Below are 15527 nucleotides of genomic sequence, written 5' to 3' on the forward strand. Positions count from 1 at the left end.
ATGCGGGGGCTCAATGCGGGGCTTGATCCCAGGACCCTGGGATCATGACCTGAGCCAAAGGCAGATGCTTTAACCCACTGAGCCACCCAGGTGCCCCAGGAAATGAACTTCTTTTAATATGTTGACTGACTTACCAAGGTATCAGTGCTATTAGCTTATCTTCCCTAAAAAATGCTTACAATTTTACGCAGAAGACTGGAAGAACAGAATAAAAGCTGACAATGCCATTCTAGCAACGAAAACAGTGTGATACATGTTTTCGGAAAAAAAGTTGTTTGCGAACAGTAACTCTTAAGAAATTATAGTTCTCCATAGGTAACTGTCTATCTCTGGTTTTATTTTTTATTTCATTTAAAGATTTTATTTGTTCACTTGACAGAGAGAGAGAGAGATCACAAGCAGACAGAGAGGCAGGCAGAGCAGAAAGCCCAATGCGGGGCTCGATTCCAGGACCCTGAGATCATGACCCGAGCCGAAGGCAGAGGCCTCAACCCACTGAGCCACCCTGGCGCCCCTATCTCTGGTTTTAATTCATAAATTGGAGCTTTTCATTTTACCAGCAGATGATGGATTATTTTCTTCTAGATGTATTATTATGCTATTGCATTATAGAAACCTTTCTATTTTTCTCCTGTCCATTAACAGTAACAAAAAAATATATTTTCTCCTTTCCCCCGTCAGTTCAGCTTTTTAATACCATGTTTACTTCACATCTCTCTCTTCTCTTTTTTTAAAACAGGCAATCCCATTAAATTAAAAAGAAAAAACTTAACAGGAAACTATTATTCACTAAGAGATTTGCTTGGACAGCAAACAGGGCAAACAGGCGGCAAACTCTTCTGGTGAATCAGGCAGATAAAGCTTTTTAGAAAGGATCTTTTTGAGAGATATGTTAGCAAAGGGCATGACTAGCTGGAGGTAGAAACCAGCAGTCTTACTGCCCTAACAGATTATACTTGGATAAGTTACTTTGTACTGATTGATTGATCGATTTTATTTATTTATTTATTTATTTATTTATTTATTTATTTATTTATTTTTGATTGATTTTGTTTTTAAGTAGTCTCTACGCCCAACGTGGGGTTCAAACTCACAACCCCAAGATCAAGAGTCATATGTTCTTCTGACTCAGCCAGCCAGGCACCCCTGGTTTAGCCCCTTTGGAAATAGTTCTCGAAGTTTAATCTTTTTGGTAATTCCATTCCATCTTAACTCCTTTGGATTTTACTTCGGTAACAGCATTTTCATAAAAGACTTGGATTTTGTCTTGTCATTTTTGTCATTTATAGGGTTAATTAACAATGTGATGGAGTTCTTTCAATTATTAAGGCTTAGTTTTTATTTTACATTACTTTCATTTTCATAATGTTTTCTTGTCTTCTTCTATTTGCTTCTTTTCCTGACGTCTGAATTCCTTGGTGTGTGTGTGTATGTGTGTGTGTTTTGCCATCCTTCCTCTTTTCTCTTCTGCTTTTCCAGAACATTTTGCCTGTAGAAAAGAATAAGGACTGTGTACTTTGAGAACAGTCTTTATAGATTTAACTGATATGAAAGGGAAATTCCATTGCATCACATCTCCTATTCCCTCCATTTCCTTTCTTAAATTTAGATTTTACTGAACCTAGTTTCCAAAGAGGTAATACTAGGCACTGATGATTTTTTTTTCTAGGAGGCTTCTCAGCTAAGAAGTCTCTTCAATAAGCTACTTGGAAGAAAGAGACCACTTTACATCTACAGAACGATCAGTGTTTCTCAAAGCGTTAGGTTCACTTGGGTGCTGTTAAGAATAGATATTCAGGGGCGCCTGGGTGGCTCAGTGGGTTGAGCCTCTGCCTTCGGCTCAGGTCATGATCTTGGGGTCATGGGATCGAGCCCCGCATCGAGCCCCGCATCGGGCTCTCTGCTCAGCAGGGAGCCTGCTTCCCCCTCTCTCTCTGCCTGCTTCTCTGTCTACTTGTGATCTCTATCTATATCGAATAAACAAATAAAATCTTAAAAAAAAAAAAAGAATACATATTCATAGGCCCACCCCAGACTTAGAGTCAGAATCTCAGGAACCTGTAGTTTTATTTTTCATGTGTTGAACTTTCTCCTGTGTCTTAACCTGAATTTTTGGTCACTGCCTGGATTTGTTTATTTGAATATATATATATATATATATATATATATATATAGTCACACACACATGTATTTTTAAAGATCTTATTTATTCATTAGAGAGAAAGAGAGAGAGAGAGCACTAGTTGGGGGCCATGGAGAAGGGAAAAGCAGGCTCCCCCTGAGCAGGGAACCCAGTGCAGGGCTCCATCCCTGGGACCCTGGGATCATGACCTGAGCAGAAGCAGATGCTCCACCCACTGAGTCACTGCGGTGCTCCCTTGAATATATTTTCATCCACTTACTGAACACGTCCAAAACTAAAACATCCACTGGCCACTGACCTTCTCCAATTCTGTCATCATGCTGAAATCCCTGGACTCATCTTTACAGTCATTCTTCTTTGTAGTCCATCATTTAACAAATAGTTTTATTTAAGTAATCTCTATACCCAACATGGGGCTGGAGCTCATGACCCCAAAAACAAGAGTCACACTCTCTTCTGGCTAAGCCAGCCAGGCGCCCCTGTATTCCATCATTTTTTACTTAATCGACTTAATGGCCTTTGTGCCAAGTACTGGGGAAAAGAATAATGAACAAGACAGATCATGGGTCATGCCCTCAGGGATGGTGAAGATTCTTCTATAAAGAGTAACTTAGGGGCGCCTGGGTGGCTCAGTGGGTTAAGCCGCTGCCTTCGGCTCAGGTCATGATCTCAGGGTCCTGGGATCGAGCCCCGCGTCGGGCTCTCTGCTCAGCGGGGAGCCTGCTTCCTCCTCTCTCTCTGCCTGCCTCTCTGCCTACTTGTGATTTCTCTCTGTCAGATAAAAAAATAAAATCTTAAAAAAAAATAGGAAAAAAAAAAGAGTAACTTAATCCTATAGATTCTTTTGTGTTTTTCTCAGAATACTCCCTTTCTTTGTCAGCACACTAATCTAGAATCTCCTCACCTATGTTTGGACTGCCATCATTTTTTCCTAATTAGTTTCTTTGCTCCTAATCTCCAACTCTTCTGAAAGATTAATCTGGTGAAAACTTAATCTTAAAAACAACACTTTGAATATATTTTACCCCCTTGCAATGCTTCCATTGTTTCCAATTGCCTGTAGGTTATTTCCAGAAGTGGATTCAAGGCTTTCACAGTCTGGTCCCCCGATGAATTTTTGCTGAATAAGCTTTCCCCCCTATAAAACAGGTATCTGAATTTGATGTAAACATTCCTCCAATGCCACACACGGCTGGCCCTTAGCAAGTGCTCTTGTTTCTGCTCCTATGGTGTTTCTCTGCTTTACTCATTAAGCACGTAGTATGTGTTCTTTGGTAGTGTTACTTATCTTTGTATTCATTTTTCTAGTTCTTCAATTATTCCTTAAGCTTCTTGAGTGCAGGAACAAAGTTTTATAAACTTCTTTATCTCTTTCTTGCCCAGTGTAGGTCTATGTATACTAAGTACTTGATAAATGTTCATCAGATTCTTTTTTTTTTTAAAGATTTTATTTATTTGACAGAGAGAGAGAGAGAGAGAGATCACAAGTAGGTAGAGAGGCAGGCAGAGAGAGAGAGGGGAGGAAGCAGGCTCCCTGCTGAGCAGAGAGCCCAATGCGGGGGCTCGATCCCGGGACCTGGGATCATGACCTGAGCTGAAGGCAGAGGATTTAACCCACTGAGCCACCCAGGCGCCCCTATTCATCAGATTCTTTACACTTACTTATTAATGCATTCCTTCATCAAGAAATTATTGACTCCCCAATGAGAACCAATATGGTCCTGTCTTTGATAGAGCTTACAATTTAGTTGGAAAAATGGACCATAAGCAAATAATTAAACTAAAAATGAGACCAATTGCTTTATTCGTTAGTCAAGAAATATTTAATAAGCACCTATCATAGGTATATTATATGTTGGGAATACAAAGCTGAAGCTAATAAGCTAGCAGAGGAGAATCACACATAAACCAGGAAAATAACAATGTTATAAGTGCAAAAAAGAAAAAAAAATACCCTAGGAGCACCAAGTGAAGTGTAAATATTTCTGCTGAGGTGTCCTTAAGACTTCATATATCAGGGGCGCCTGGGTGGCTTAGTGGGTTAAGCCGCTGCCTTCGGCTCAGGTCATGATCTCAGGGTCCTGGGATCGAGCCCCGCATCGGGCTCTCTGCTCAGCAGGGAGCCTGCTTCCTCCTCTCTCTCTGCCTGCCTCTCTGCCTGCTTGTGCTCTCTCTCTGTCAAATAAATAAATAAAAAATCTTAAAAATAAAAAAAATAAAAAAAAAAGACTTCATATATCAGATGGGTCTTGAAAGTGAAATTAAGTGTTTAGGTAATGCAATGTTCACACAAGGAGGGTGATTCTTGGAGATCTGATAAGCTCATGCCTATATCATATTCTGATCAGAAACGTGAGCTGGTAATAGTAAGGTAAGCGGTAAAGTCAAAGTTGAGGATGACAGCCTTTTGATGGAACACTGCTCAGAGGAAAGGCTAGGTCTTTTTGCTGGGCCTTCATCTAGGCCCTTCCCTGGTTCTGTCCCTTCAGCATGGATAAAGGTTCCTAGGGAAAGGTCTTCAATTCACAGGACAGAATTAAATCTGGGATCTTTCCCTCTAGGAACCACAGGATGACAGAGCTGGAAGGGGCACCGAAAATTACTCTGTTGTTTCTAATTTTTATCCCCCGGAATCTTGAGGATCCTTAAAATGGAAAATGAAAATCTGTATTCAATTTTTTTTTTAAGATTTTATTTATTTATTTGACAGACAGAGATCACAAATAGGCAGAGAGACAGGCAGAGAGAGAGGAGGAAGCAGGCTCCTGAGCAGAGAGCCAGATGCGGGGCTCGATCCCAAGACCCTGAGATCATGACCTGAGCCGAAGGCAGAGGCTTAACCCTCTGAGCCACCCAGGTGCCCCTGTATTCAATTTTTGATATTCCAAAAAACTACCAGAAATTGCACATTTTTTGGGGGGGGTATTAACTGCCAGGTTTCCTTGTTTTGTGCTAGAAATGTATCAGATCCACATTACATCGAGGTTCTGACTGAGCTGTGTTCAGATTAAATATAATTTGTTTTCCCATTATTGTTATGCTTAATTTGGTAAATAATTTTTCAAGATACAAGACAGCATGGTCGAACCAATTAAATTGGTAACATTTGCTACATTGTTCGGAATCTACAAAGCACCGTTCACCGACTTCATTTTAATTTAGTCCTCACAATACTGTGGAATGTTTTAACAACAGAGCCCAGACTTTTTGACTCTCAGTCCAGTGCTCTTTTCAACAGCTCTGAGCTCCTGGGTTTTCTCCTCCCGTCCTGGTCTGCAGAGCCTTCAAACCGCAGCTCGGAAGCACCTGCCAGTAGGTCACACCACCAGACTCTCGGCGATAAGCGACAGCGACAGCGACCGCTCCCTCTCCACGTTCAGGAATGCGGCTCGCCCCCACGCCGGCGTGGTGCGGTGACTCCGCGCCCGCGACGCTCCGAGCGTGGACCGGAGACCCGGGGCAGCCGCGAGGGTCGAAGCCCAGCGCGCGTGCGCAGTCCTCTCGCCGGCACTCCGCTCTTTGCCCCAGCTCCCAAACCATTGCGCCACCCAATCATTCATTCCCCTCTTTGTAGCCTTTTCACCCGTAGCACAACCTGCCCCGCCCCGTACGTCACGAGCGACAACAGCTGTGGACGAGCGCGGCCGACGTTACTAGGCCGCCACCGGGGGCGCGCAGTGCGCGTCCCGGCGGCCCGCGAAGTTGTCTCCGCCGCCGCTCCCCGCCCCTTCCGCCGCTCGCGTGCGCGCACGGCCGGCCCTCCGCGCGCCCCGGTTGGCTGCGGCGGGCCCCGCGGCGGTGGCGGCCTCGGCAGAGGTAGTGGTTTCCCCTCCGCTTTCTTAGTTTCCTCCGCCCCCTCCCGTCGGACGCTGCTGTGGGCTCGCCTTAAAAAAATCAACTTTATTGTTCCTCAGCCCCACCTCCCGGCGCGGCGCGCGGCCTCAGGATGCACTGAGGCTGAGGGGAGGGAGGCGGCGGCGGGTCGCGGTCGCGGTCCCTCTCCGAGCGCCCGGCCGGAGGTGGGGGGAGTCACGATGTCTGGGAGCCGCCAGGCCGGGTCGGGCTCCGCCGGGGCCAGCCCTGGCTCCTCGGCGGCCTCCTCGGTGACTTCCGCCTCCTCGTCCTTGTCCTCTTCCCCGTCGCCCCCTTCCGCGGCGGTGGCGGCGGCGGCGTCCGGCGGAGCGGCCCAGGCCGCGGGTTCGGGCGGCCTCGGGGGCCCGGCGCGGCCTGTGCTGGTGGCGGCCGCTGTGTCCGGCAGCGGCGGCGGGGCGGTGTCCGCGGGCCTGTCTCGGCTCAGCTGCGCGGCCAGGCCCAGCGCCGGCGTGGGAGGGAGCAGCTCCAGCCTCGGCAGCGGCAGCAGGAAGAGACCTCTGCTCGCCCCCCTGTGCAACGGGCTCATCAATTCCTACGAGGACAAAAGCAACGACTTCGTGTGGTGAGTTTGAAGAGCATCGCCCTCCCCTTCCCTGAATGAGGAGTTTGCCGTGTTTGGGCTGGTGGGGTCCGGTGAGGGGTGGTCTGGTTGGTGCGGTGGCGGTGTCTGCAGACCTTCAGGCTGGTGGTTGATGGGGTGAGAATGGGGGAATGTTGGAGTCCCGAGGCAAGGGTGGTGGGGGGTACCAAAGAGGTCCGTGCTGGTGGCGAGGAAGGGGAGTTGAGGGAGTAATTAAGAAGGGGGCGAGAAAGAAGATCAGATAAGTGGTTGTGCATAAAAGGAGAAAGTTGGCTCTTGAATTTTCTGGGTGGTGAATTAGGCACCCTCTCGGTCCGGATTGCTTGTTGAAGTGAATTAAACTTGTAAAAGGATACAAGGAGAGGATTAAGCTTCCTGGGATGCTGAGGGATGGAGTTGGTCATAATTTGCTTGTTGAAAGTATGGGTAGATGGTGCTCTAGACGTGGGAATGGATACTTTAAGGAGAAGTAGTATTTCATGTCTGTATCCCCTCGCGTGTGTGTGTGTGTGTGTGTGTGTGTGTAACTATCCTCCCACTTCAAAGGGTAGGCCACTTTAAAATCTGCTGTTGAGGCTACTGTAGCCATAAAGTCTGTTTACAAAATATTCCACTTGTCCTTGAATGCCTTGAAAGAGGGAACCACATTTATTAAAACATTATCCATGTCTCAGATGTAACTGACATTTGTGTAACAGTCTATAGTGCACTGGAACTTCTGATTTGAGAAACGCCCAGATATTAGACATTTTGTCATCCTAGTTGGCATCTTCAGTGATACACAGTAGTATTCAGTTCTGGTATTTGGCATGGATGGGTTATCCATATTAAGGGAAAGATGGAGTTTATTGTTTTGCTGAAAGTGTTTTGGGATTTTTATTTTTTATTTTATTTATTTATTTATTTTTTTGTATCCAGAACCCAATCCAAATGGTAGGATTATGAGAAAGGAATTGCTTTTTAGCTAAGTGAGAACTGGTAGGGTTTTTTGCTTTTCCTGTAGAGGAAATGGTTGATGGGATATTAGTAGGAAGTTGGTCTGCACTGTCATTATAGGGGAAGTTGATTTACTTCAGTGTTGAAGATGATGTGACTTGGCATCATTAAAATAGGGCTAGAAGCTGGCACTATAGGAGTTTCTAGTTCTTGCAGTAAAAATATCTTTGTTCATATTTTTGCTTTGGTCTTACATTATTCTGGACTCAGTTAATTAATTTTGCATTGAAACTTGGCTATAATTGTGTTTGTTATTTATAAATAATTTAACCAGCTTATGGGTGGGTCTAAGAGTTGTTGGTGCTCATACCCAATACAGTACCATATGATGAAGTAGAAGCTGATGAAACAAAATGAGTTTTTATTTTATTTTATTTTTTATTATTTTTTTAATTAATTAATTTATTTATTTGACAGACAGAGATCACAAGTAGGCAGAGAGGCAGGCAGAGGGAGAGAGAGGAGAAAGCAGGTTCCCTGCTGAGCAGAGAGCCCGATGCGGGGCTCGATGCCAGGACTCTGGGATCATGACCTGAGCCGAAGGCAGAGGCTTTAACCCACTGAGCCACCCAGGAGCCCCAAAATGAGAGTTTTTAGAATTTGTCTTTTTAGCCACCATTTGCATTTTAATTTTTATTTATTTATTTATTAAAAAGATTTTATTTATTTATTTGACAGAGAACACAAGTAGGCAGAGAGGCAGGCAGAGAGAGAGAGGAGGAAGCAGGCTCTGCACTGAGCAGAGAGCCTGATGCGGGGCTCGATCCCAGGACCCTGGGATCATGACCTGAGCCGAAGGCAGAGGCTTTAACCCACTGAGCCACCCAGGCGCCCCTATTTATTTATTTTTAAAAAATATTTTATTTATTTATTTGACAGAGAGAGAAATCACAAGCAGGCAGAGAGGCAGGTAGAGGGGGAGGGGGAAAGCAGGCTCCCTGCTGTGCAGAGAGCCTGATGCTGGGGGGGCTCAATCCCAGGACCGTGGGATCATGACCTGAGCCGAAGACAGAGGCTTAACCCACTGAGCCACCCAGGTGCCCTGCATTTTAATTTTTTTTTTTTTTTAAAGATTTTATTTGTTTATTTGACAGAGAGAGATCACAAGTAGACAGAGGCAGGCAGGGAAAGAGAGAGAGAGAGAGAGGGAAGCAGGCTCCCTGCTGAGCAGAAAGCCCGATGCGGGACTCGATCCCAGGACCCTGAGATCATGACCTGAGCTGAAGGCAGCGGCTTAACCCACTGAGCCACCCAGGCGCCCCAAATTTTTAATAGGCTAAAAGAAAACAAATATGCCAGCATTCATACAGGTGTACTGAAATGGTGTAGAAGATGTGAGAAATAAGGGAATCAATCATTCATTCAACAGATACTTATTTGGCACACACTGTCTGCCAGGAACCATATGAGTTGCATTACTATTGGCCATTTTATAGGAAATTGGAAAGCCATAGAGTCATATAATCTGCTGAAACTGATTTTTTTCCCTCTCTGAGGAGGGGCTGGTGGTGGTGGTAAGATTATTAAAATTTTTGTCTGTCACCTAATTTTTAACAATTTCAGAAGAGATCGGGTGCGTTCAGGGTGGTATGGCCGTAGACTAATTTTTAACAATTGCAGTGTACTGTCCCAATTCCTAACCTGGAAATGCCCAGTGAAAGTCTGCAGTTAAAAATTGTGAATGTTTCACTCTCTAAAAATCTCATTAGTCCATAATTTCTTTTTCTGGTGAGGTTGAATATTCAGAAGAATTCATTAATGGGACTCTGTTTTCCCAATTCTCAAGCTAGATTTGCTTTGGCCAAGCTTTTGGGGTTGAAGATAGGGATTAGTCAAGGCCCAAGGAATCCTTTTCATTTCTTTCTTTCTTTCTTTCTTTCTTTCTTTTTTTTTTTAAAGATTTTATTTATTTGACAGAGAGAGAGAGACAGCGAGAGAGGGCATATAAGCAGAGGGAGAAGCAGGCTTCCCGAGGAGCAGGGAGCCTGATGTGGAGCTCAATCCCAGGACCTTGGGATCATGATCATGACCTGAACTGAGGGCAGATGCTTGACGACTGAGCCACCTAGGCTCCCCACTTTTCTTCATTTATTTCTAATTGGCTCTGGGTGGTTGGTCTTGTCTTGTACGCTTCAGGGTCACACAGTGAACAGATTACTTTATGCTTTTACACCTAAGTGAAGGTAAAGGAATTATCATGATAATTCCTTATTCATCACATTTTAAAGATTTTATCCTTAAGAATAATTCCAGGAAGTTATTTATAACTTCTAGTTTTGATGTAATACATTCCCATTGAGGCACAAAGAAGTAACTTTGTTTCAGATTGGACAGATATGGGGGAAATGAGAATTCAGATCTCCCAGTTCTCAACTTAGTGCTTTATTTGTATGAAATTAGAAAATTTATAAGCACATGTATTTAGCCTAGTGGTCCTTTTTTTTTTTTTTTTTTTAAGGATTTTATTTATTCATTTGACAGAGAGCAGAAGCAGGGGAGGGACAGAGGGAGAGGGAGAAGCAGGCTCCTTGCTGAGCAGAGTGCCCCCATGGGAGTCCTGAGCCAAGGGCAGATGCTTAACTGACGGAGTAACCCAGGTGCCCCAAAAGATTTTATTTTTAGGTAATCTCTACACCGAATGCAGGCCTGATTTTTACAACCCCAAGATTGTGAATCGAGTGCTCCACCAACTGAGCCAGCCAGGCCCTCCTAGCCTAGTGCCTTGTAAATGTGGTAGGTTGGAGGGAAACAACTGTTTAATAATCTCATGAAAGAAATGTTTTTATCCCTAACCCCTCCATTCTCGTGCCTGTTTGCTTGCCCACATCAAGAGGAGGGACCAGAATTGGAGGGTAGAATGACAGTATAGTTTGGAAAAGCTATCCAGGTGGTAGTGACATGCCCTTTTACCCTTTTTTGAAGAACAATTGACTTAAAGTCAAATGCCTGATTTTCAGTAACACACATTGGCCTCTCTTGACTTAGGTCATATTTGAAAGTAAGTTTATATTTAATTGCTGAATTGATGAACATTTTGGGGATTTATGGTTTTCACTTAACTGTTTGTTTCATACAAAGTATTATCAAGTTGCAGATAATTCTTTTATATATATACATATATTTTTTAAAGATTTTATTTATTTATTTGACAGAGATCATCAGTAGGCAAAGAGGCAGGCAGAGAGAGAGGAAGGGAAGCAGGCTCCCCACTGAGCAGAGAGCCTGCTGCAGAGAGACCCTGGACCGTGGAGCAGAGACCCTGGGACCATGACCCAAGCTGAAGGCAAAGGCTTTAACCCACTGAGCCACCCAGGCACCCCAAGTTGCAGATAATTCTAATGGTGTTTTATAGTTGGAAAATCTGTAGTATAGGGGAGAGTAGTATTTAGTTTGAGGTTGAATAAATCTTTGAAATTCAAAGTCAGTTTTTGTTAGATTTTTCTAATTTTTCTTACGTGTTCATTTAATTAAACTATGAGTCTAAAATGACATTTTTCTTCTAGCACATTAGTACTGCCTCTGCATTAGCTTTTCCAGCTACCTGAAATTACTTTTTCTGTCCCTGCAAGTCTCAGTTATTCTGAGGTGGAAATAAGTATTTTCAAGTAGATAGCCCCTTATGGGAAGATTAATTCTGATCACCTACCTGATACAGAATAGGTAGGATCCACATTAGATAGATCTGCTGTTTCATAAATAGGTGACTGCCTCTCTTGTGTCATCCTATTAATAATAGACTGTCCTGAAGAAGCACAGGATTTAATGTGAAGAGAGACTTTTAGTCATGTAATTATGGTATCATATCCTGGCATTGTTGCTTCTCTTAGCACCATGGCAAGTGTTAACTTTTTTGAATTCACATGTCTCGTAATCCTCAGCATAACATTCTAGGAAGCCATTACCTATTAACCACATTTAGCACTAACGATGAAACCTGTTGATCATTGTTGCTACTGTGTTTTTCAAACTACCAAAAAGTGAGATAAGATAGGAGATGTCGCATAATTTCTCATGATAAAGATAACTTTGTTTGAACTTTTGCTTATTACATACTTATATATGATGTATATCTTACAGGGTATCATGGTGAAAAAAATTTAAAAGTCACTGAATTTTGATATATAATTTTCCTTGTGACAGAAAAGTAAGTGGAAAATTTAGATGGCCTTTTGAAACCACAGTGAGCTTATAAATAGGACTAACTCTAACTTAAAGAGCTTTTAAAGTGTAATATTCAACTACTGAAATAAACTTTAGAATTCATTATGTTATTATTGTAGTAACATCAGGCGAGTACTTCCTTGAATCTGCAAAACTGAAACCTGATGAATCTTTTGCTTTATAATGCGTGCATCATTTGGATAACAATGATGGCAAAAAAGATACTCTGTGGGAAATGATATAAAATCATAGCAGTTTATTATGGTCTTTCTGGCTATCAGATGGTGGATTATCAGCATCCTTGTCAGCCGACTTAGGTGAATCAAGTGGTAGAGCGAATGAAAGAGAAGATTATGAAGCAGGATATGAAAGACTATCAACTTGAGTTCTGGTCTGTAAACTGAGAGGAAGGTACTATGCAGTAGTAGTTCATTATTAAAGAATGTATTGATTAGTAGCTTCCCTTTCCTTTTAGAAACCTTTCCTGATAATAATCTGACATTACTTATTTGGTCATATTCTAAAAATTGCTATTTTTTTAATTTAAAAACTTTTTAAAAAATATTTTTTTAAGTAATCTCTACATCCAATGTGGAGCTCGAATCCACAACCCCAAGATCAAGAGTCATTGCTCTACTGACTGTGCCAGCCAGCTAGATGCCCCTAAAAAAAATTGTTACTGATTAAAGTAACTAAAGCCTTAAACCTTATTGCTCATTTTTTCTCCTTGCACATGTATATTGTTACTGTTGTTTTCTTTTGGTTTTAAATAATTATTTTAGCCTGCAATCCTTTTCTCAAAGCTTCTGTAGCTTGGGAGGAAGGCTTTAACAGTGCAATTAGTCTTTTCTTTCCTGTTAAGGTTTGTATTGTACAAAATAAAATGCTTCTTAAATTCTTGTTTTTATACGTGGTGTCTCTTCATCTTTGTTCTTCACTTTGCCCTCTTTATTTATGTATGTATGTGGCAGGTTCTTGGTAAGTAGGTTCCTACCATCTCAACTAACGTTTCATTGAGAGTAACATGTTTTCTCTTCATATCTTCATATAGAACTTAATTACTCTTTCATTTTTCATAATTAAGTTTCATGAACTGATTTTGTCTCTGTTTCTACATAGAGAGGAAGGTGTGTTGTAATAGGTGGTCTGATTTCTTGTTCATTGTAATTCTGGTATTAACTTATGGAAGTCCATCCGCCTCTCATCCTGGTCTATGTGGTTTGGTGTGGGAGCTCTTCCCCAAATTCAGAGTTGGGACACGTGATACCAGGACCAAGTCATGTATTAGAATTCTCTGGCCTCAGTATTAGTTCGAGGATGGGCATTTTGGCTTTAATAGAGGTAATGAGACAAAGTGGGTTAAGTGAAAATTACAGATAACTATTTTTGGGACTCTTTTTTAGATACTTGAAACTCAATAAATGCCATGTTCACTCCAAAGTGAATGTGCTGTACTAACCTATTGGCTTGGTATACATACTCCTAGTAGAATACATGCTCTACTATAAGATGTTATTATTTGCCAGGCACTATTCTGATGGTTTAACATTAGCTCTTCAATCTTCATGATAATTGTTTGATACAGATACTTTTATCATTTCCATTTTATAGATGAAGAAATGAAGGTAGAGAGGAAGATTTTATTTATTTGAGAGAGAGCAACAGCGGGGGTTGGGGTGGGGAGACAGAGGGAGAGGCAGAAGCAGGCTCCCTGATGAGCAGGAAACCTGACTTGGGGCTCGATCCCAGGACCCCAAGATCATTACCTGAGCCAAAGGCAGGTGCTTAACTGACTGAGCCACCCAGGTGCCCCAGAAGTCATTGTTTTTAATTGCGTAGCTCAATTCAGTGAGTTTTGAAAAATGAATACATTTGTGTAACCAGCATCCTAATTAAGATCTAGAACATTTTCCCCATCACTCTAGAAAGTTCACTTTTGCCAACACCTGATACCCTGCTATCCTCACTTTGGCACCAGGCAACCAGTGATTTTTCTAGTGCTATAATTTTGCTTTTCCTAGGATTTTTTAAAAAAAGATTTTATTTATTTATTAGAGAGAGAACACAGGCAGATGTGGATGAGTGGAGGTGGGTGGGTGCAGGGGAGGGGCATAGGGATAGGGAGAAGTAGACTCCCTGCTGAGCAGGGAGCCTGATGTGGGACTCAATCCTAGGGCCCCAGGATTATGACCTGAGTCAAAACACTTAACCTACTGAGCACTTAACCTACTTAACCTACTGAGTTAAGGCACTTAACTACTGAGCCACCCGGGCATCCCTTTCCTGGGATTTTTTATTAAGGGAGTCATTCAGTAGGTAATCTTTTGTGTCTGTTATTATTTGGCATAATGTTTTTCAGATTTGATATTGAATATTCCACTAATTTTTCTCTTTTAATTGATGAGTAGTATTCCATTACATGGATGTAACATGAGTTTTTTTGTTTCTAGTTTTTGGCAATGTGAAGAAAGTTGTAAACATTTACATTCAGGTATTCATGTGAACATACCTTCATATCTCTTGGGTAAATATTTAGGCATGTATTGGCTGGGTTGTATGGCCAAGTATATGTTTAACTTTATAATACATTACAAAATTGTTATTAAAAGTGGCTGTATCATTATCATTTTGCATTTCATTTTTTAAATAAGGAATTTCTTTTTTAAAAAAGATTTTATTTATTTAAAAGAGTGAGAGCAAGAGAGGGGGATAGAGAGAGAGAGAGAGAGAGAGAGCGAGCATGAGCGAGCAGGGGGAGGGGCAGAGGGAGACTCCCCCCTGAGCAGGGAGTCCAATGCAGGACTCCATCCCAGGACCCTGGGATCATGACCTGAGCAGACGGCAGATGCTTAACCAACTGAGCCACTCAGGCACCCTATCATTTTGCGGTTCTATCAGGAATGTAGAAGAGTCCCAGTTCCATATTCTTGTCAACATTTGGTGTTTCAATTTTTTTTCAAAGTCTCAAATTTTATTCTGCTGGGTGTGTAGTAGTTTTTCACTATAATTTGGATTGCCTTAATGACTGATGACATTGAACATATTTCCATGTGCTTATTTTCTCATGTGCATCTCTTTTATAAAGTGTTCTAATCTTTTGCTCATTTTTCTCTTGTCTTGAATTGTGAGGGTTCTTTATATATGCCAGATACAAGTCTTTTGTCAGTCCTATATATTGTGATGTTTTCTCTCAGTCTGTTGCTTACCTTTTTGTTTTTTAACAGGGTCTTTTGATGTGCAAGTGTTTTAAGTTTGAAGTCTAGTCTATCATTTGTTCCTTTTATGGTTTACGACTTTTCTGTTCTATCCAAGAATTTGTTGCCTAGCGTGAAGTCAAAAGATTTTCTTATATATTTCTTATTTCTTATATATAATATATAATATATATTATAGACTTCATATATTCTTATATTTATTATTATATTTATATTTATTTCTTAGATATTTCTATATATTTCTTATATATTTAGTATATTTCTTTTTTTTTTTTTTTAAGATTTTATTTATTTATTTGACAGAGAGAGATCACAAGTAGACGGAGAGGCAGGCAGAGAGAGAGAGAGAGGGAAGCAGGCTCCCTGCTGAGCAGAGAGCCTGATGCGGGCCTCGAACCCAGGACCCTGAGATCATGACCTGAGCCGAAGGCAGTGGCTTAACCCACTGAGCCACCCAGGCGCCCTATTTAGTATATTTCTTATATATTTCTTATATATATTTATATAAATTTCTTATATATTCTTATGTATTATATATTTCTTTAGTTTTCTCATGGAT

General features: G+C 41.8%; 1 protein-coding gene across 6 annotated transcripts in view; it reads left to right on the plus strand.

Moving 5' to 3' along the window:
- Positions 1-5867: 5867 nt before the first annotated feature.
- Positions 5868-15527, plus strand: part of COP1 (COP1 E3 ubiquitin ligase) — a 250858-nt gene continuing 241198 nt past the window's right edge. For 2 of the 6 annotated variants that reach the window (XM_047704560.1, XM_047704558.1), the window contains exon 1: positions 5878-6578. In XM_047704560.1, the coding sequence (XP_047560516.1) occupies positions 6178-6578 (401 nt within the window). In that variant the 5' untranslated portion in view covers positions 5878-6177. Of the gene's footprint in view, positions 6579-15527 lie in introns of all 6 variants that reach the window. The other 4 variants (XM_047704557.1, XM_047704559.1, XM_047704561.1 and 1 more) reach the window with 3 other exon arrangements.

This window comes from Lutra lutra, chromosome 15 (assembly GCF_902655055.1).
Source record: "Lutra lutra chromosome 15, mLutLut1.2, whole genome shotgun sequence".
NCBI classification, from domain to species: domain Eukaryota; kingdom Metazoa; phylum Chordata; class Mammalia; order Carnivora; family Mustelidae; genus Lutra; species Lutra lutra.